Here is a 22,082-nt window from a genome sequence, read left to right on the forward strand (position 1 = left end):
AAAAAAAAAGATATTTATTTATTTATTTATTTTTTAATATTACTTGTCGATTTTATCTGTAAATTACGGTGAGTCCTCAGCTGTATCCTTAGACTCTGTCAAGACCAAATATTCCTGAAGACGTAATGTGAAACATGGCTGATAAGGTGAAATTATGCATGTCCGAGAAAATTACAATTTCTCATACATGCAAGGGGCAAATGTAAGAGGAGCTAATTTGAGCCCATTAAATTAATCAAGCCCAATAGTCCAAGGTTGGTGGGCCCGAATTTATTGTAAGTCCAAGATTGGTGGGCCCAGATTTATCGCCATCAAACTGGCCGAATTGCTCTAAGCCTCGAAAGGGTTCGGATCCACGAACTTAGAGACTTACTCTAGCTCAAACTCAAAAGGGTTCGGACCCACGAACCTAGAGATCCGAAGCACTTGGCTTCGAACGGATTTAGATGCAATCTAGAAGCCGCTCCATTAATGAGTCTCAGAACACTTGCGGGCTCAGAGCTTTCCGGGATCTACGCACAAAAACCATGGGGCGAAATGGAGTTCAAACAAATGACCCGATCCCGAAGACGGTGAATGGAGATAAATTCACTCATCGGTTAAACTAGCCTATACCCGGGTCGATGTGGCACGATCCCGGGGGGTCCATGAGACTCAACAATATTTAGCGGCGGGGGGTCCTCTAGGACTACCTTGACCCTTTGGAATGATTGGGGATCATTGGTTAGGTGTGGCTAAGAAGAAGGGTTTGCCGAGAGGTTGATCTCCTCTTCGAAGTTTTTCTCATCCTCGGAGAGGTCACCTCTCAGACAAGGTGGTTAGAGAGAATATTCCCCATATGCCTTGCACATAGGCTTCATCCTACATCATGAGGTGTATATAAATAGCATCCACCCATAGCTTTACAAGGGATGGATTTTTTGGAGAGAAAATTCTTGGGAAAAAACTAATTTTCCTTCTCCATTATCAACCTTGAGAGTGAAAGTGGGAGATCCATGGGAGAGACTGGCCATTATTCTCTCTCTAGCTACTTTGCATTCTTCTTCACCCAATCTCTTATCTCCATCATCTCTTTACTTTTGTGTTCTTAGTTATGACTATTGAAGAATCTAAGCCTCTCATCATCTTCTAGAGAATTCGAATTTTTCTTCAAAAATTTTCGAATTTTCCAACGACGTTCTTGTACCCTATCATACACATAACATTTAATTCAATTTTTATTAGTAATTTGTTAGTCATATAGATGTAAAATATTTTTGTTAATGTTATATTTATTTTATTTATCTTTGTATCTTCACACTCTCGACAATAATTTTGGTCATTTTAGCCTTACTAAAAAATAAAAGAGTATAATTATGTTAAAATGATAAAACTTATTATATTTTTTCTAATTGCTAGTATTTATAATACAAATTATATAATTCTATCATATATCTAATAATTTATTCTATTTAATTTGATAGAATAATATTATTATTTTTAAAAATTATCAAAATATAAAATTTAACTATACTATAATAATCCGTACTTTACACGGGCCTTTTAAAACTAGTATATATATATAAACAGAGAACTTTTATTATTTATTAAAGTATAATTAAAAAAATAAGGGAGCTTTTTTTTGATAAATTCTCTTTCTGAGAGTTTTATTCCATCCAACCCATATTCTTTTTGCCTATTCCATTAGATCCTATCCTATTTGAGGTAAGATGACCAAAACACCCACAATCTCTCCTGTCCCCTATTAATGTTGATATTTAATGTTGATTGTCATTATGTTTTGGTAGTTCCCATGTATCAGGATGTTGACTATTATTATATTCATAGTAATTTGAAATAATTTTTTGTCATTGTGTTGTTAATTACATGACATGATGTGAATATTCATACTAAAACATACAAATGTGAATGTTCACATCACTACATTAGATGAGAGAAAATGTTTTTATGTTGTGAACGTTCACATCATTACATATTGTGAATAAGAATGTGTTGTTAATTAAAAATATAATGAATGTTATTTTTAATGTGTTGTCAATTAAAAATAAAAAGGTTCACATGTTGTGAACGCTCACATCGCTACATTAGATGAGAGAGAATTTTTAGGAAAGGTATTGTGAACGTTCACATCAGATGAGAGAGAATGCTCACATTATTTTTAATTTGTTGTCAGTTAAAAATATATTAACATCAGATGAGAGAGAATGTTCACATTATTTTTTAACGTGTTGTCAATTAAAAATATATTTACATTATATAATAATATAAAAGAATAACATCAATGTTATTTAATTTGTGTATAAAATTTCATATACCTTGATCATTTCTTTTCTCTCTCCTCCCTCCAACATTAAAGCCTGGTTTGGGTACCCATAAAAAGTCAAAAAGTTAAAAAGTTATCATTATTCATCCAAAAAAAATATTAAAAATTTAATTTTACACAATATTCTTTTTCAAACAACTCTGGAGGTAGAGCAACGGAGGTAACATTTGGGAAAAATTGCACTTATTTAGGTGTACAAATAGCACGGTATTGTTCGGCTCGTGGGGCCCATTACAGATTTCTTTTTAATAATCCGAATCGTTCAATATCTAGAACTCGTCGAGTATTATATGTCTGAAAAAAATCACATTGATCAAATATCGGTAACTATATGATCAAATCAGTTAAAATTTATAAAATGGATGGTGTTATAGTTAATGGTTGAAAACAAACTAATCCGATCAGATAGCTATCGATATCCGATCAACGTGATTTTTTACAAAAATATAGTACTCGACGAGTTCCACACATTTTACGGTTTCGATTAACAAAACGGGACCCGTGGTGGGCCCCCACATGCCAAACAGCACCCCTAATTCAATGCCTGAAAAACAGGGAATCATTTCCCAATCTCTACATTGCTAACTCTGTCCCTAAATTCAGCCTATCCGACAGTCTGTTCCATCCAATCTTCTTCTATACACTAATTTATACAATTTTTTAATACATACTTTTTTTGTAAAAAGTTAAAAAGTTATCCCAAACAATCATCTTTTTTCCTCAACTTTTTAGTCCAAAAAGTCAAAAAGTGCATTTATTTAGGACACTCCAAACAAACCCTAAATATCAACACTAAATATCAATATTAAGGCCTAGTTTTGGAAGATTAAATAAGTGCACTTTTTGACTTTTTATGAAATATGAGTTGGGTTTGGGTTGGGTTTGAAGTGATGTGTTAGAGAGGTGATGTGACTTAAATAAGATGATGTGACTTAAATAGGATAGTGACTTTTTGACTTTTTGTCTTTTTTCAATCATGCCAAGCTTAGCCTAAATATAAGGGTATAAGAGTCTAAGGCTTCGTTTGGGAAGAATGGGTTGCATGGGTTTGAGACTATTTAGTCCAATAAGACAAAATATCACATCTAACCTATAATCATTATATTATTTCTCTCACAAAAACTCAAAAAAACCAAAAAAAACCCTTCTTAAATGAGCCGTTTTAGCCTTAAGCTAAAAAAATTAAAAAACCAACCTACTTTCCAAACGAACCCTAAGAAAATAGTGTAAATCAAGAAAAAAGAACTTTATAAAATAAAAGTATAAATATATAAGACTAAGTGGATTAAAAAATTTCTTTATAAACTTTTTGAGTTAGAACACTTCTAAATTAGATTTATCAATTAAAAATCTCAAAAAATAAATATAATGCAAAGGTCTAAGATTAACATTATTTTTTAGTGGGTGGGCCTCACCTGTGGTCAAACGTCATGCGATGATCGAGGGAGGCAGGACCCAAAACGGGCCCACTATAAAGTTTTCGGTCCAATTGTTGGCCCCCTTGGCTTGGGCTCCACCAACCATTCAAAACTTTTTGACCATTTCAAATGGATCCAACGGGCCACAATTACTTTACCGACAGCACTAATAAATACGGAAAAAATATTTGGGAGCACTAAAAAAGAAGTACTAGGAGGAGCACTAATGATATGATAGAGGGTCCTGTTTATTTTTTATGCCTTATTTTTTTTTATTTTTCACTATTATCAATGTATTAGTCTATTAATGATATATTTTTAGTAATCTAAATCATTGTTGAAAATACGATCACTCACCACTATCATCCTCAAGTTGCCAGCACTACACAGTCCTGTTCAGAAATATTGGCCCATCATCCGCTTTTAAGCGCGTTACTTTATTTTTTTTTCACTTAAAATAGCATAAATGTTAGGAAAATTTTTTTTGGATTTGATTCAATTTTAAATGGAGAAATATTAAAAGAGTAGAGAGTGCAAAATTAATTTTAAAATAATAGAGGTATAAATAATTTATGTATTAGATTAAGTAAATAAATCTTGTACATTCATTACGTAAAAATTATCACCATTACCAATCTTAAGTTGCCAGTATAACACAACCCTGACTATAGTAAAAATATCACTCATCATCGGCTTATAAGTACGTTAGTTTACTCTCTTCACTTAAAATAGCATAAATGTTAGAGCTAGCATAAATGACTAGCATATAATTTATAAGTGCTGCTATTAGTATTTATCAAAATTCTTTGGACCCCCCATTTTATAATTTTTTTTTATTACAATTGTATTCTAAAGTAAAATTACATTAAAAGACATTATTAAATGGACCACCCACCTATCAATAAGAACTAATACTTTATAATATTGGACCCCCATCCCCACCTCCACCTCCAACTCCAACTATACGTATTCTATGTTTGTAAACCCTAAACCTATTACTTTTCATAATCAACTAATATAAACCCTAAATCTATTATTTTTCATAATCATCTTAAATCCTGAATATGCCATCTTCATCACCATCATCAACGCTATTGAACTTGAAAGTTTTGCTTCAAGTATAACGCATACTTCATCATTTATTTTACTGTGTAGAGCAATGGAGGACGAGGACAACAATTATAGTGAGACCGGCGTTCTATTAATAAGTTTATCTGTCTTGTATTAACATTCTCGGTCATTTTCGGTCATTCTTGTTTCGTTCAAGCTATTTGGTACCAGTTTGTTGATTGTTAGAATTATGTTCGGTAATACAGTACTGAATATAATTCTTTCGCTCAATACATAGGTTCCGAACATTAATACAGATAGTCAGTTATGTAATTTTCTTTGTTAAACTAACTTAGAATGGAAAAGAGTGAATTGAAATGGATTTAAGTTATGTATTTTGAATGGATTTAATTCATGTTATTTTAAGTTATGAATTGGAATGGATTCAAGTTACACAGTGATGAACAAATTTTGTTCGAACATATAGTGCTGATAGGATCATTATTGTTCGATAAAACCGTTCTGAACAAAATACATTTTTTCGGCTATACAGTGGTGAACAAATTCAAAATCATCACTCGAATCTGCTGATCTCCTATCGAGATTCTTGAATTCAGGGCATTTAGATGAAAGCTTTAATCTGGTTATTCTAGATTGTCTCCAAAAACCCAGATGTAGAAACTGAGATTCTCAAAGAAATTAATGAGAAATCCGAAGCTCCGATCTACAAAGAAGTGAAAGACATGGTTTACACACACGTGTCGCTGAGCGAGACCATGAGACTCTACCCACCCATCCCCATTGACGGAAAGCAAGCTTTAAAGAACGACGTGTTTCCAGATGGGACAGTAGTGAAGAAGGGTATGAGAGTGAATTACCATCCTTACGCAACGGGGAGGTTGGAGGAACTGTACTGGACCAAAGCTCCAAACTCTGAAGATTGAGTGAGTCAGGAAAGGAGAGGGATGGAAAATTAGGTGGATGTGCATTTCATTGTGAAAATATTATGAATATGGGTAGATTTGGTAATAAGTGGGGTGTCCAAAAAAATATTATTAAAATTTAGGGTTTAGGGTTGGGGTCCAAAAAAATGGGGGGTCCAAAGAATTTTGGTAGGTACTAATAGCAGCACTCATAATTTATTTATTTATTTTTCGATGTGAGATTGTAAAATAAAAAGTAAATAAAAGGTATTTAATGAGTATTTTCTTAATTTTTTAAAATTAAAAAAATTTAATAATTTTAGAATGAGGATTTGGAACTTCTATAAGGCTTTTTCCAAAAATTTCATTTTTCTTATATAATATATAGATTTGTTAGCCAAAAGTATTATTTTTAAATATTTTTAAAATTATAAAATTAGCAATTTTAGTTTTTTCTAATCTATAGTTATTTTATTAGCCAATGGTACTATTTTTTAAATTACAAAAATTAGCAATTGTGGTTTTACGTTCTTCTTAATCTATAATTTATTTTTTTAAATTAAAAATATATAATTATTTTATTATGAGATGAGATTTGTGTGTTTTTTTTTTTTTTTAATGTATAGTTAATTTGATATGAGATAAGATTTAGAAAAGAGATAAATATTGAGTGGAGAGATTTTAAGAACTTATAATTCAAAATTTTAGGTGATTTTTTATTTTTTTTAATTTATAATTACTTTGTTAGTTAACAAAATTTTTTTTAAAATTACAAAAATTAACAATTATGAAATGAGACTTTGAAGTTCTTACAAGCCTTCTCATTAAAAATTCATTTTTCATTATATAATATATAGATAGATAGATAGGTAAAAAAATAATTTTAAAATAACAATATCATAATATATATTAGCACGCTAATTATTTTTTTAATTTGTGCATATAACACCAGTGATACGATTTAGTTTAAATTAAATCGATTTGAGATTTTTTTTAATTTTTTTCGTCAGCCCAATAAATGTCGCGCACGCATTATACAAGCGCGTGCGACTAGCATATAATTATCACCGGCTAATCACTGCTTAAAAAAATTCAAAAACAAAGTGGTAGTTTTGCAATACCGTTGAAGTGTGTGGACATTTCAGTGAGGCAGCTTTCCATAAATACCGAGAAATCTGCTGGTTTTCTGTAGCGTCTTCCAGGTTTCTCAGCGGAGAGATAAAGGTGCCTCTCTCTCTCTCTCTGGATCCCAAAATCTAGGGTTTCCCTTCTCAAGATCGAGCTCTTTGATTTTCTGTTTCAACTTTCAGTACTAAAATTGTAGCTTTCTGTATGGATAATTACTGACTTTACGTACTATTTGGTGAGTTTAATCACACAAATTTTCAATTTGGTGTGTAACCTGTGATATCATTTTCAACTGATACAATCAATAAGATCAAGATCTATGATTCTCATTTCAAGACTGAAATTGAAGATTTTTTTTATTATCTGCCATTAGTTGTGTCGATCCATGCTCGCAATTGCTGTACTTGTACTGATTACATTTTGTGACATGGCACACAAATTTCAAGTTAGCTCGAATAGAGTTTGTGTAATATGTTTATCGAGTGGATTTGTTTATGGTTGGTCTGGATTTAGAGTAATGTTGATTAGTTTTGAATGAACTACTCTAGAAATTAGAGGAATGATGAATGTTTGTTCTTTCACAGCAATATTTGATCCTGTAGCAGTGGAAAGTTTTTGAAATGTTATCGATTTGCTTCAGAAAGAATTTTACTAAAGAAAATACGGGATCTTTTTGTGATGTGTATTCAGCCAGTTTCAATTTCTTTTAACACATTTCAAAATTATTGTTTTTTTTGGTTGAAATTTCTTATCCAAAACATATGAAGACTTAGTTTTAAGGTTGAAACGGGTTAATACATGTTTGTTTTTATGTATCTGCTTTGGTTTTCCCATGTGGTTCTTTGCATTTTGTGTGGGATCGGTACTGTGATGGCTTCCGAAGAAGTAAGAAGGGTACGTTGTAAATATATTTGAGTTCACAAGGATTTCTTGTGCATGTTAATTCATCAGGTTTTGTCAGTATGGAGAGCATGAAGAACTTTTGTCAACTGGGTGATGAGCTTCGAGGACAATTGAAAACCTCAGAGGATCACAAGTGGTTAATGGTTGCTTCTAAACTTGCTGATCAGACCAGATCAAAGGGCGAGCGAAGGAATAACCTTGATCTCTCAAAGGGCCTAGCTGAAATAAGGCCAAGGGATAATTTTGTCTTTCAGGAAGACAACAAATTCGAATGCCTTAACTTCAACATGTTAAATTTGGACGCCAAAATGACAGAAAATGTGAACAAAAGTTCGACCAGGAATGGTATGTACAATATGAATGCTGTGTATCAGAAGAGCAATGGCAACAATGTGGGAAGCATGATTGGAAGCAAGTATAGCATCAACAACCTGAACAAAGAGCTCAACAGCAGCATCAACAACAACAACAACAACAACAATAACAACAACAATGATAATACCAATATGAGTGCAGTTGACAAAAGGTTCAAAACCTTGCCTGCAGCTGAGACACTCCCGAGGAATGAAGTGCTTGGTGGATACATTTTTGTTTGTAACAATGACACAATGCAGGAAGATTTAAAGCGACAACTATTTGGTAATAATAATTTTTTTTATCTTTTTCCATTGTAGCTTTGATTTAATTGGATTAATTGGTGGGAGCATCTTATTTGTGTTATTTGATATCTATTATGAAATACAAGGTGAACATGCTCATCAATCTAGAGGCGTTTTATTTTACACTTATTTTTAGATGGATACTAGCCAAACTAATCCTTGTGTTCCAATCAAGTGGTGTTGACTGCTGGAGAACTAAAATGAATAGTTTATTGGGATGTTAACTTACTGTCATCCTGAAACCCTACCAATTGTTGTTTGAGTTGTGATTTCGCCTATATTTCTAGTTGCCTGATGTAATTTTTTTATGATAATATGCTGGTCATGATCATAATCTTCTTCTTTTTCTTTTATAAACAGTTCTGGCGAAATTTATTCGTGCTTGTTGATAAATCACACCCATTTTGTAGGTTTGCCACCAAGATACAGGGACTCTGTCAGGGCAATAACACCAGGCTTACCTTTGTTTCTATATAACTATACCACTCATCAGTTGCATGGGATTTTTGAGGTTTGTCATTAACTCCTTTTCAAATTGTTTGTTGGTTGATAAAACTTTAATGATGATTATTTATCGGGAAAAAAACACTTTAATGATGATAAAATTGTCTGGTGTGTCGTTTTAGTATTGGGATTAGAGAGCTATTTTTGTGATTATCACTTTTCCCTTCTGAATTGAGAAATGAGCCTTGCATATAATTATTTTTCTTGTTTTACTAAATTGAGGATTGGGTGGTGATTAAGCTTGCCGTTGATTAAATTAGTTTGGCTGGGAATCCTTTTTAAATTCTCAAGTTATTTTTGTTACCGAGTTGCTTCTTCCTTTCAGCAAGCTAGAATGTGTAAATTGTAATATTTTTTGATTAGTTTAGCAGTTTTGCAACCATGTGGTAGTTGCACAAATTTGTGAACAATTGTTCCTAAAATTGTTCTGTACAGGCAGTGAGTTTTGGAGGATCTAATATTGACCCTACTGCTTGGGAAGACAAAAAATGTAGAGGAGAATCCAGGTTCCCTGCACAGGTAAAATCTGGATGTATATGGATTTAAACACTTTGATTCTATAAGCTTGTTGGAGGCTTGCAACTGACTGTTCTGTTTTCCTTTTCAATTAGGTGAGAATCCGTATTAGGAAACTCTGCAAGGCTTTGGAGGAAGATGCTTTTAGGCCAGTCTTGCATCACTATGATGGGCCCAAGTTTCGACTTGAACTCTCAGTCCCTGAGGTATGATGAATAGCAGTTTTATTTAAGGGTAGGGGTGACAAACTTATCCTGAAACTGTGAACTCATCCAATTTCACCCATTTAAACACATTCAAAATCATAAACAGGTTTAAATGGGTTGCATCTTTTGAAACAATTTAAAATTGGGTTTAAATGGGTTGGACATGGTTACCAGTTGGCTTTGGATAAAAAATAAGCAACAAAGCTAGGAACCCCTCACCACCCCACCACCGTCACAACCTCCACACCACCGTGATCACTCAACGACCTCCACCATCCTGCTACTACCCCACTACTTCCTCCTCATAAAGTAAAAGGGTTTGTTGGATTGATTTGTTTGACCTGTACTCAATTCAACTCAATCCGCTTAAACCCATTTATTAAAGGAATGGGTATGAGTTGGGTTGTCGTAATGCATAACCAGTTTTGACCCTGTCTGTTTGCCACCTCTATTTAAGGGTTATGCATGTCTCTGTTGTCTCTCTCTATTAATTTTTTTTTTTTTTTCAGTATGTTGAAACTGATGGTTTTGGATATGCTTGGTATATTATTGCAGACGCTGGACTTGTTAGATCTCTGTGAACAGGCAGGCGTTTAAAGTCCAGTTGCTAACATAATCGACTCTCCTGCGCAAGCAAGTGTCAATAGTATATGTGTATCGTGGTAGGTTTTGTGGTGCATGGAAGCTGTTTACTGCACAGATTTTCCGGTAAAGCGCAAGCTTGGGAGGTAAAGTCTGGTGTGGGAATCTCTCGAGCAGAGAAGGCTTGTACCCCAGTCAAATAAGTTAAATTTAGTATAAATTGTATTGTGAAGTTACTTTGTGAGTACGAGAGTACTATGCATTCTATAGCGAAGTAAATCCTATGGATAATACTTGTTTGATGGAAAGAGACTAATGGCCTATGGCTGTGTTACTGTGTAATGGTTTAGTCGTCAAAAGATGGCTGCCTTGTTATGTTCCTACTAAGTGCTATGGAATTACGTTCCTAATAAGATAGCTGCCTTGTTGTGTTTGATATTGAATTTGTTGTATTTTTACTTTTTTCAATCGATCGATATAAGTATTTACAAGAGAATTTTAATCGGACAATCATAGTGCAACAGATATATAAGTCCAACAAATAGCTGATGAAGTGCTTGCGCACAAGTCCAACAACAACTTGAGAAAGTCATGTAATAGAGAAGAAATAAAATTACACAACAGGATTTGATCTCTGTCAAATACTTTGTTTTTTGTTTGTTTTGAGAACCGGTCTCTGCCAATTGAGTAAACTCAATTTGAATTTTGAATTTGAAGATGAATGGAGTTAAACTCAGTTTGGATCTTGAATTTGAAAATGGTTTTAAGAAAAAAAAAAAAAGAAAGAAATGAAAATGGATTTAAGAAAAAAAAAAGAGGAAATGTAAAACAATTAATTTATATTTCATTCATATTTTTCATCTCCCAACCAATCACTCCTCAAATATTAAATTCAACCACAACTTACTAGTGTCTGATTTGCTGAATTCAAACATGTGAAGAGTTTAGTGTAAGACTAAATTATTTATTTAGTCATTATATTGACCCATATGATATGGTAATATGAATTAGAAATTTGGCTGGATTATAATTTCATATTTTTTGCTATAATTAATTGGTAAATAAAGAAGAGTGTTTTCTAAGTATTCTACTTTGATGGAAAAGTGGAAACATTGTTGAATAAGGAAACTGGTCCTCTCTCTACCTATTAAAGGACATTCAAACTACCCATCAACTTAATTATGAATTCAAGGTATTTTAAAGAAGGTCAAGAGAGAGAAACCCTTTTCCACTAATATTATTATTAGGTTTATGTTCAATCAATTTTGGGTCACTTGAAGGTTTCGCATAATTGATCCGGGTATGTTATTTATTTTCCGCATTATGTTATTATTTGTGAAAATCATGATAGTTCACGATTTTGGATTATGAAGGTTGTTATATGAATAACACCATAAAATTAATTTACATGTGGTATCAGAGCTCATGTTTCAGAACATTATGATTTTCCAATTAAGTAAATATCAATTAATTTTGATTACAATTATGATTGTCTCGATTCAAAATTTTTAATTTGCTGAACATGATATGAAATTTAATATGCAACTCTTATGTTCCTACTTTAGATTGGATTGTGTATTATATAAATAATGTTTATTTAATGAGTGCGAACTCCTTAATGATAAACCGAATGTTTTAATATTTTAATAATTGAATACTATGAATGATTTAATTATTTTTATTATGGGGAAAGGTTTAGTGGATAATGACCATTGCATTGTTTGATTTAGTAATGCCTAAAGATATTCGCATTACATAATGAATCATTATTATTCATGTTTTGCTAAATTTTATATTATCAAAGTTTACTGTGAGGCACATTAAAGTGTTATTGTGATCTTTATAGTACTGAGCATATTACTATTTATGGATCTAACTGTAACCTCTAAAAATTATTTTAGTACGATGTTATTACCACCATTATGTATAAGCTTGATTTTTATAGGTGGTTTGATGAGGTACAAAAGTATATATTCTTTTGTGATATAGAATATGAATTGTGTTAATATTTATTGTCTTAATATTATTCTTATGATTTAGTAATATGCATCATGATTATGATGATGAATAATTGTGAATAAATTATTATTTATTCAATAATGTCCATGCAAAGTTTTTATTGTGATTTGAAATTTAAATTATGATACGATTGGTAGTTGCCAAAGTGACCCAATCGGAATGACACATTGATATCAAATCAAATAATTGAAATTTAATATCCTTCCCAAGTATTAAAAAATAATGACTTTGCAAATCACAATTCTTTAATTACAAATATATTAGGTTGGCCCAAAGGTGCATCGCTTCTAAGTAATTGTTGAATTGTAATAGGATAGTTGATGGGTATACATAATTGATATTGGAATGAATACCCAAAGGTAACAGACCTACTTAATTATGAATATTTTATCAATTAGTCCTATTGGTGAAAAAGAATCACCATAATTGTTAAATAGTATGCCATTAGATTATTCCAAAGGTAGATCACGGTAATACTATTTGTGATTGTTTAAACATGTGTTTATCTTGACTAATTGTTAATTATTGATTACTCTTAGTATTAATATAGTGAACATAAATTATTGATTAAAGTTTTATTTCGCTATATTTGTATGCTTTGTTTGTTTCGATTTTAAATGAAAAAAGATTTATCAAAATAAATAAAATAAGTTCAGTTTCATCTCGATGTCTTGAATTTTGACTTAGTGTTATTGTTTAAGAAATTTACTGCTATTATGATTCAAGTAATATACAAGAAAGAAAAGACTTTTCATAAAGTATAAAAGGATTGAACAACTAAAGTTTATGTTTTTTTATGCGAATGATTATAGGAGTTTTAACTTTCTTAAATTGATAATGCTAAAGAACTTTTTCTAACTGTTAATAAGTTTTTGCTGAGACACTTATGGTTAAACTTACCAACATAAAGTTTGATGGTATGCATGAGATGTATGAGCATGTCATTGGATTGTCTAACTTGACTGCTCAATTAAAGAATTTAAGAATATTTGTAAATAAGTTTATTTTCGTGTAATTTATTTTGAATTATTTATCTCTTCAGTATAGGTCATTTATATTAACTATAATTATATGAATAGTAAGTAGAAAGTTAATAGATTGACTAGTATGCTTATTTAAGAAGAGATAAAACTTAAGTAATTGAGATATCATTTATTGATTTTGTAATTCAAGGAGCCGAAAAGAAAGGGAGAATGCTTATAAAAGGACATATAGAAATAGCCACATAAAAAAAATGAGTCTGCTCAAGATTTTCAGTCTCATTAGAAAGAAAATGGCTACTCATGTTTTTAATATGGTGCAAAATTATTTTTAAACCAATTATGTTAAAATCTCCAATTAAAATTATTGGGACTTATTGTTTATTTTTGAAAATTATTTATTGAATTGTCCAAACTTAATTAACCTTGATGGTTATTTTAAAAAATTTAGAATAAAAGTTTAATTTATTGATAATACCATTTCTATTAATTTTGGTATTATTTCTAATGGTTTGTATAAATTAAAATTTAATGATTTATCAAAAATTTAATCTATCTTGCATCATTATGTTGGTCCTAAATATAGTTTGATAAATAAAAACTCTTTAAATTTGTGGCGTAAAAGATTTTATTGCTTTTAGTGGGAGTGTGGGTTGCATTAAGGAAAAGTAATTCAATCACATTGTAAGTGCCACAAGATATACAAGGCTTCTTCATATTATCCAAATAGACATTAATGTGCCCTTTTGACATTTCATGTTTGGTAAATAAAGTTATTTTATCACTTTTATAGATGAATTTTCACTTTATGATTTTTGTTTATTTATTGCATAACAGATCTCCAGTAAATGAACACATTGATATGTACATTATTAAAGAAGAAAGGCAATTAAACAAAAATGTGAAAAATATAAAGATAGTGCAAAACACAAGTCTATTTGCTAAACTTTATAAAAGGCATAATGCCTCAGCAAAATGATGTGGTTGAGAAACATTATTGTACTCTAATGAATATGACTAAGAGTATGTTAAATAAATACCATTAATATTGTGGATGTATGTCGTTATAATTTATTGTTTTCATATAGCATCTGGTTCCTAGTAAGGCAGTTTCAAACACTCACTTTGAATTGTGAACAGGAAGGAAACCGAATTTAAGACACCTGCATGTTTAAGGTTGTCTACAAAATTATAATTATTGATCCACATGAAAAGAAATTGGATTTTAGAATAATCAGTGGTTATTTTGTTGATTATCTTGAAAATTCAAAGGGTATTAGTTTTACTATCTTGGTCATAGTACAAGAATTGTAGAAACCGATAATATCAAATTTAATAAAAATGGTGAAATTAGTGGGAGTGATAAATCATGAAATGTGGTTATTCAATAAGTTTGGGTATAAGTATCATTACCCATAATTTGAAGGAAATTGCCGTTCCTATAGTTGTTAAACAACTTAATGTTTTGGAACAATAAATGAATAACCAATTACTCCATGATATAATTATCAGCAATGAAAAATTGTAGAAGAACCACAAGAAATAATATTAAGAAAATCTCATAAGGTAAAGGGATTTGTCATTTCGAATGATTATGTGGTATATCTATAACAATCTTATTATAATATTAGGATAAGTAAAGACTCCGTTTTATTGTCACAAGCCATAGAAAGTATTGATTCTACTAAAGGAATTGATGTCATGAATGATGAGTTGAAATCAATGGACCAGAATGAAATTTGAGATTTCATTGAATTGCCTAAGGATACAAAAATATTTATTGTTTTAAGGGTAATATAAAATGATGTAATGCTAGATATGTGGCCAAAGATTTTACTCATAAAGTAGACATGGATTACAATGAGCTATTCTTTTTTCACTTGTATCTAGGGTTGATTTAGAATCATTATGACATTAGTAACTTATTATGATATTGAGTTGAATATATGTGAAAATTAATTTTCTGAAAGAGGGTTTAGATGAAGAATTTTGTGTAGATTAACTCAAAGGTTTCTCTATTAAGGAAAATAAAAATGTGACTTGCAAACTTAATAAATCAATTTGTGGACTTAAACAAGCTTTCTAAAGATTATATGTTAAGTTTTATAATGCTATTTTTCCTTTGGATTTAAATATATATATATATATATATATATATATATATATATATATTTGATTAGTGTACATATACAAAGATCAGTAGGAGCAAGTTTGTATTTATGATTTTGTATGTTGATGATATTTTGCTTGTCAATAATGTACGTGATTTATTGCACGAGTTAAGAAATTTCTCTTTAAGAACTTTGAAATGAAATATATTAGTAAGACAATCTATGTGATAGAAATTGAAATATTTCTGAAAGAATTACACGAATTTTTGAGATTATCTTAGAAGGTATATATTAAAAGTTCTATAGAGATTCATAATGAAAGAATATTCACATAAAGTTATCCATATTCTGAAAGGAAATAAATCTAGTCTTATGCAAAATTTTTATAAAATCAATTGGAATGGAAACGATTCTTTATACATTTATTGTAAGAAACTTAATGCTCAAATAAAGAAGTGATAAGGTAATCATAAGGAATAAAAGATTACTTACTCACATTTATGACGTCTGATAATTTTGAATTGATTGGCTACTTAGATTCAGACTTTAGATGATATATTGATAGTAGAAAATTCACTTTTGGTTCTTTGTTTCTATTTTGTGGAGGAGCAATATTAAGAAAAGTGTAAAAGAACTATCACAAGTATCCTCCATGAAAGTTGAATTTGTGGTATGCTTTGAGGCCACAATTCATGAATTGTTATTGCGAAACTTTATCTCAAGACTTGGGATTGTTGACTTTTGTTGCCAAGTCGTTGAGAATTTATTGTGATAATTTCGCAATTGTTTTATTTTCTTAGAATGACAAGTATTCTAATGATACTAAACACATAGAATTGAAATACTTTGTCGTTAAAAAAGAATTTCATAAACCGAAAGTGTCAATAAAATACATAAGTATATAACTTTTAAGTGCAGATCTATTGATGAAGGGATTACTTTTAAAGACAATTAAGAAACTTGCCAATTGGGTCTTGAATGTAATCCATAATAGTTGTTTATCATTGATTGTGTTATTTGACACATTGAGATCTCATTAATTGTGTTTCTGATATATTTCCTGTTATGAAATGAATACGTACATATATGAGAATGAATGAATGACAACAGGAATAGTCTTTCATAAAAGACATTATCGTTGGACCTCTTTATACTCTTCACTTAAAGGGCTATGTTAAACTAGTTGCTAGTGTTGTAGTACATGGAAGGAACTATATCGCACTATTGGTGTAGAATCCCCATGACTCTTATTAGTAAACTATTTAATTATAGCATTATGATGATGACCAAATTAAAAGTAATATTGAATATGGTTTATTGCGCGCCTAATGTTTACCTTGTTAAATCTTGACGTAAGTTCTCATATGGGCCATGGGGGAGAATGTAAGACTAAATTATTTATTTAGTCATTATATTGACCCATGATTCCATATTTTTTGCTATAATTAATTGGTAAATAAAGAAGAGTGTTTTCTAAGAGTGTGTTTGGAAAGGCAAGTTGAGGCTAAATTAGCCACGTCCGAACAAAAAAGGCTAATTTAGCCAAATGGAGACAAAACAGAAATCACGGGCAAGTTCAAACCCTTATTGGGGTAAATTTACCAAAATACCCTGATTGCCCGTCTGAGTCTGAGGCCTAATGCCTCACCACACACACAACCTTTCTAGGGCACACAACAAGCGAATGAGGCGATTAATGTATACTAGTGCCGTTCTCCCTCTCCCCCAGCCTCTCTCTCGTCGACAATTGAACAGCGCCAATCTACTTCCGTTGCCGCTGCCGGAGCCATCAATCGTGCATGGCAACCTACACGAGCACCTCCGTGACGCCTCACGTGATCTGGACAAATCTGAACAGATCCTCTTGAATATCGATGAATTCTAGTTGTTACTTCCGGCAATAAAACCCTAGCTGTTGATTCTGATCTCTCGCTCTCCGTTAGTGGCGAAGGTGGGGGCTCCGCCATTGTTAGCGAGGCGTTTGAGAGGTACAGAGGTACAGAGCAATCATATTCAAGCAGAGCTCGATCTGGCTCATTTTCATCATCATCTGGTCACAACAGCGGCTGATCTGAAAATTAGGAGGGGGTTTCCCTCTATCTCACTGCCGCATACGACTCTCCAACGTCCTAATGGACAGTGACGACGGTTTCTCTGGCGATTCAATAAAAAAAATAATTTAAAACGATAAAAAAAATAAAGTGAAAACAGAAATTAGCAAAAAAAAAAAAAAAACAAATTGAAAACAATAAAAAAAAATGACAAAAACGTAAATGAAAAAAAAAGAACCACAAAAATACGCCTCATCCAACCCAAAAAAAAAAAAAAAAATTAAAAACAGAAATTAGCAGTTGCCACGTAATTTTAAAATAAATAAAACACATGAAAAATCATTTTTGAAAAATAAAAAGAAATTAATGTATACAAATAAAAATAAAAATGACAAAAACGTAAATTAAAAAAAAAGAACCAGAAAAATGCTCCTCATCCAAAAAAAAAAAATTTAAAAACATAAATTAGCATTTGCCACGTAATTTTAAAATAAATGAAACACATGAAAAATCATATTTGAAAAATAAAAACAAATTCATGTATAGAAATAAAAAAAAAAATGACAAAAACGTAAATTAAAAAAAAAGAACCAGAAAAATACGCCTCATCCAAAAAAAAAAAAAAAAAAATACAAACAGAAATTACCATTTGCCACGTAATTTACAAATAAATAAAACACATGAAAACCCATTTTTGAAAAATAAAAAAAGTTATTGTATACCAATAAAAATAAAAAAAGGCAAAAAACGTAAATTAAAGAACAAGAACTAATTAATGTATAAAAAAAGAAAAATGACAAAAACATAAATTAAAAAAAAAATCAAAATTAATGGTAAATATAAACCAAAAAAAAAAAAAAAACAATTTCGATTTTCATAATCTGACGTGGAGGACCAACAAACGCAATGAGTTGACATGTAAACGTGGATAAAGGACAGATTGGTAATTTAATAGGAAGACACCTCACCAAAAAGTCAAAAAGTCAAAAAATCCTTCCCTAACCAGACTTTTTAGCCTCAGGCTAAAAAAATCAAAAAGCCAAAAAACCAACCCACTTCCCAAACGGAGGCTAAGTATCCTACTTTGATGGAAAAGTGGAATTATTGTTGAATAAGGAAACTGGTCCTCTCTCTACCTATAAAAAGACATTCAGACTACCTATCAACTTAATTCTGAATTCAAGGTATTCTAAAGAGGGTCAAGAGAGAGAAACCCTTTTCCACTAATATTATTATTAGGTTTATGTTCAATCAATTTTGGGTCAGTTGAAGGTTTCACATAATTAATCCGGATATGTTATTTATTTTCTGCATTATGTTATTATTTGTGAAAATCATGACAGTTCATGATTTTGGATTATGAAGGTTTTTATATGTATAACACCATAAAATTAATTTACATTTAGCTGCTAAAATCCTGAGTTCCTTTACAACCTGTTTGGATGACGAGTTGAGATTGTGCTTAAGCTCAATTAATCTTCAGTAATTGAGGTCGAACATTATTGTTTGCTTTATTGAAAAAATAGGCACCATAACAATTTTCTCAGCTCATGACTGATCCAAAATATATTATGGGAATTAGCTATTTTAATTGGCTTTGAACTTTTATAAAAAGGCGTATAAAAAAGTAAAGTGAGTGATATGATTTGAGTGTTTTGAATTTTTTGATTATTTTATCCAAAAAGTTTCACTCCAAACGGTGTGTATATATACACAGATATTTGCGTGCCGTTTAATAATGTACAGTGAAATACAACTTGATTGATAATTTCAAGCTATGAATTACATGCACATGTTTATAAAAGCTGAAATATTCTCATTAATTCTTCAATTTTCTTGACAAAAGTATAATATATTCACTGCAAGTGATGGGACAGATGTACACCATAAAGGAAACCAACTTCTTTATAACATAAGGAAAATTCAACTTTTAGACAAAGTAAGAAAATAAAAATGAGTTTCAACATAGATAAGTTTATCTACGGATAGTAACACTTGATAAACTTTGCATTGAGCGGGCCAGTTCGGAAGCCATCTTCAACGCTTACAAGCCTGTAGTATCCGCTTGAGCTTGCTTGAACCACCCTGTAGGGCCCTTCCCATTTTGGAGAAAACTTGGGCAAAGGTTTTCCTCGCATGATTGGGTCTATGATCTTCCATACTAGATCACCTTCTTCGAATTTTCTTAGCACCACAGTCTGATTATAGGTTTGGGCGATGGACTTATAATACCTTTCCATGACTTTTGCGGCTCTATCGTGCTTTTCCTCTAATGCCTCCAATCTGGTGGTTCGAGGCTCCAGCACCATCCCCGAGGCGAGAGGCATCCGAGTAGATAGTGTTTCCAACTCTATATGTAACACTGCTTCGGACCCATACACAAGGGAGTAAGGAGTTGCTTGAGTTGGCTTTCTCTTTGAGGTGCGATATGCCCATAAGGCTACTATCAACTATTCGGACCAAGTCCCACAAAATTCATCTATCATCTTGCTCAGAATTAGGGCTGCAAATGAACCGAGTTGTTCATTAACAAGCTCGGCTCGACTCGTTAAGGGCTCAACTCGGCTCGGCTCGTTTAGTAAACGAGCCGAGCTTAAGCTCTAATATTAGGCTCGTTTAGTAAACGAGCCGAGCTCGAGCTCGCATAAGCTCGGCTCGTTTATCTTTATTTAAATTATATAATAAATATATATAAAAACAATAATATAAATACATTTTTTATATATTAAATAATATAAATAATATTTTTATTTAAATATTTATATTTAAATAATATAAATAATATTAAAAAAAATTTATCGAGCTGAGCCAAGCCGAGCTCGAGTTTCATTAAAATTAACGAGCCGAGCCGAGCTCGAGCCCAGTTCCTTATCGAGCCGAGCTAGAGCTCAATAAACGAGCTCGATAAGTAAACGAGCCGAGCTCGAGCTTAGCAAAGCTCGGCTCGGCTCGGTTCGTTTGCAGCCCTACTCAAAATCCTTATCAGTGCCTTGTTTGTGGCCTCCGTTTGCCCGTTCCCTTTTGGATAGTAGGTCGTGGATTTGTGATGCTTCACTTGGTAAGTCTCTAAAAGGCTTTTCACATATTTGTTTATAAAGGGCGTGCCGTTTTCTGAGAGGATGGTGTTCGGTACTCCGAACCGGCAAATGATATTTTCCTTGATGAAGTTCGCGACTGCGGGCTCTGTAGCGTTCTTCAGAGGGATTGCTTCGACCCACTTTGTGCTCAATTCCGTAGCTGCGAGAATCCACTTGTACCATTTGGAAGGTGTGGAGATGGGCCCTATCAAGTCAAAAGCCCAGGTATGGAACAACCATGGCGTTCGGATGCTATGTAGGTCTACGGCTGGAGCATGGATCAAATTTTCGTGTTTCTGACAAGTCTGGCACCTCTTTACGTGATGGGACGCATCTGACTCCATGGTCGGCCAATAATACCCAAGGTGTATGTGTTGCTCGAACAGCCAAGCCCCTCTTTGGTGCTCAATTTCGTGGGCTCTTCTGAGGACTAGATCCGACTCCTCCTTCGAGAGACACCTCAAGGGAGTTCCCTCAATGCTTCTTCTGTAAAGCTTGTTCTAATCAAGAAAGTACCGTCTCGCCTTCCTTTTGAGGTGTGCAATGTCCCTCGGGCTCTCAGGTAGTGTCCATTTCTTGAGATAGTCAGACTTGTCTCCAGTCAGGGGTATCAATTTCAAAGCAACCCTCATCCTCCCGGATGTATGACTGACATTTGGGGCATTCTTTCTGTAGTTGATTCGAGGCCTTCTCCATCTCAGGCTAATAATAGCCTTGTCTTTGTATCCTTTTGTACAAACTAATATCCCCATCCTCGTAGGAATTTTCATGAATCTGTTGTAGTCGAAAGCTGGCTTCTTGTTAGCCAACACACCGGGCTAGGAATCCGGGACTTCCTCGGAAGTAAAGTTCACATTGAATAATTATGAACTGGGCAAGTTTGCCCATAGTCAATTTTCCAACTTTTCTTCTGAGTTGTTTGAGGACTTCTCCTCTCCAGTCTTCCTAAAGGTCTTTGTCCTCTGGTATTATTGAAGGCTTTGTTCTCTTCTTAATAACAATTGTTGCCTTTTCCTCGAGAATGTCAACTCTTACCCCTAGTGTTGCGAGGGCATCTGAAAACTTGTTGTCGGAGTGAGGCATATGCTCTATTTTGACCTTCTGAAATTTGTCAAGAAGCCTTTGGATTGTCGTGCGGTATGTGGCCAAGGTAGGCTCTTTTAAAACGAATTGTCTTGAAACTTGCTTCACTATCAGCTTCAAGTCCCCCCAAATTCGAATCTTCTTGATATTGTGCTTCTCAACTGCTATCAAGCCCAAAATAAGAGTCTCATATTCGACTTCATTATTCGAACAATAGAAGTCCAGTTTATAAGACAAATACAATTTTTCTCCACTTTTGCTTATAAGGACTATCTTAGTAACACCTTTCCCTCCGGCTGTTGCTCCGTCAAAGCTTAATGTCCAAAAGCTTTCCTCAGAAACCATGGCTGCATGCACTTCTCTTTTCAATTCTTCACTCACTGGTTCATAGTCACCACTTGGAAATTGGGCAAGGAGATCGACTAAGGCTTGGTTTTCGATCGCCTGGAGAGCTACACACGTGGTCTCGAATTCACCCAGTGCTAACAACTATCTTGCTACCTTCTTGGTTAGAGCAGGCTTGCTGAGGAGGTATTGAATTGGATCACT

The 22,082-nt window shown here is 32.5% G+C and overlaps 2 protein-coding genes across 3 annotated transcripts; one reads left to right on the forward strand and one right to left on the reverse strand.

Moving 5' to 3' along the window:
- Nucleotides 1-6,758: 6,758 nt before the first annotated feature.
- On the forward strand, nucleotides 6,759-10,648 carry LOC114307737 (B2 protein). Of its 2 annotated transcripts, none has more exons than XM_028253154.2 (6): nucleotides 6,759-6,938; nucleotides 7,794-8,384; nucleotides 8,815-8,915; nucleotides 9,344-9,427; nucleotides 9,520-9,630; nucleotides 10,186-10,648. In XM_028253154.2, exons 2-6 carry the CDS (start codon nucleotides 7,805-7,807, stop codon nucleotides 10,225-10,227), a joined length of 918 nt encoding a protein of 305 aa, XP_028108955.2. In that variant the 5' UTR covers nucleotides 6,759-6,938; nucleotides 7,794-7,804; the 3' UTR covers nucleotides 10,228-10,648. The 2 variants fall into 2 exon arrangements, with proteins under 2 accessions (XP_028108955.2, XP_028108956.2); XM_028253155.2 differs by having other exon boundaries at nucleotides 6,829-7,077.
- Nucleotides 10,649-21,395: 10,747 nt separating this feature from the next.
- On the reverse strand, nucleotides 21,396-21,878 carry LOC145824464 (uncharacterized). Its single transcript, XM_082924132.1, has one exon. The coding sequence runs from the start codon at nucleotides 21,876-21,878 to the stop codon at nucleotides 21,396-21,398; it is 483 nt and encodes a 160-aa protein (XP_082780258.1).
- Nucleotides 21,879-22,082: the final 204 nt, after the last annotated feature.

This window comes from Camellia sinensis, chromosome 4, assembly GCF_055761805.1.
Source record: "Camellia sinensis isolate YWXY chromosome 4, ASM5576180v1, whole genome shotgun sequence".
Classification (NCBI taxonomy): Eukaryota; Viridiplantae; Streptophyta; class Magnoliopsida; order Ericales; family Theaceae; genus Camellia; species Camellia sinensis.

Excerpts from the sequence above, each read along its gene's own strand:
- LOC114307737 (XM_028253154.2), top strand. The coding sequence starts at position 7,805 with ATGGAGAGCATGAAGAACTTTTGTCAACTGGGTGATGAGCTTCGAGGA. Across the intron at positions 8,385-8,814 it reads TTTAAAGCGACAACTATTTG|GTTTGCCACCAAGATACAGG; the intron begins GTAATAATAATT and ends CCCATTTTGTAG. Across the intron at positions 8,916-9,343 it reads AGTTGCATGGGATTTTTGAG|GCAGTGAGTTTTGGAGGATC; the intron begins GTTTGTCATTAA and ends TGTTCTGTACAG.
- LOC145824464 (XM_082924132.1), bottom strand. The coding sequence starts at position 21,878 with ATGGTTTCTGAGGAAAGCTTTTGGACATTAAGCTTTGACGGAGCAACA.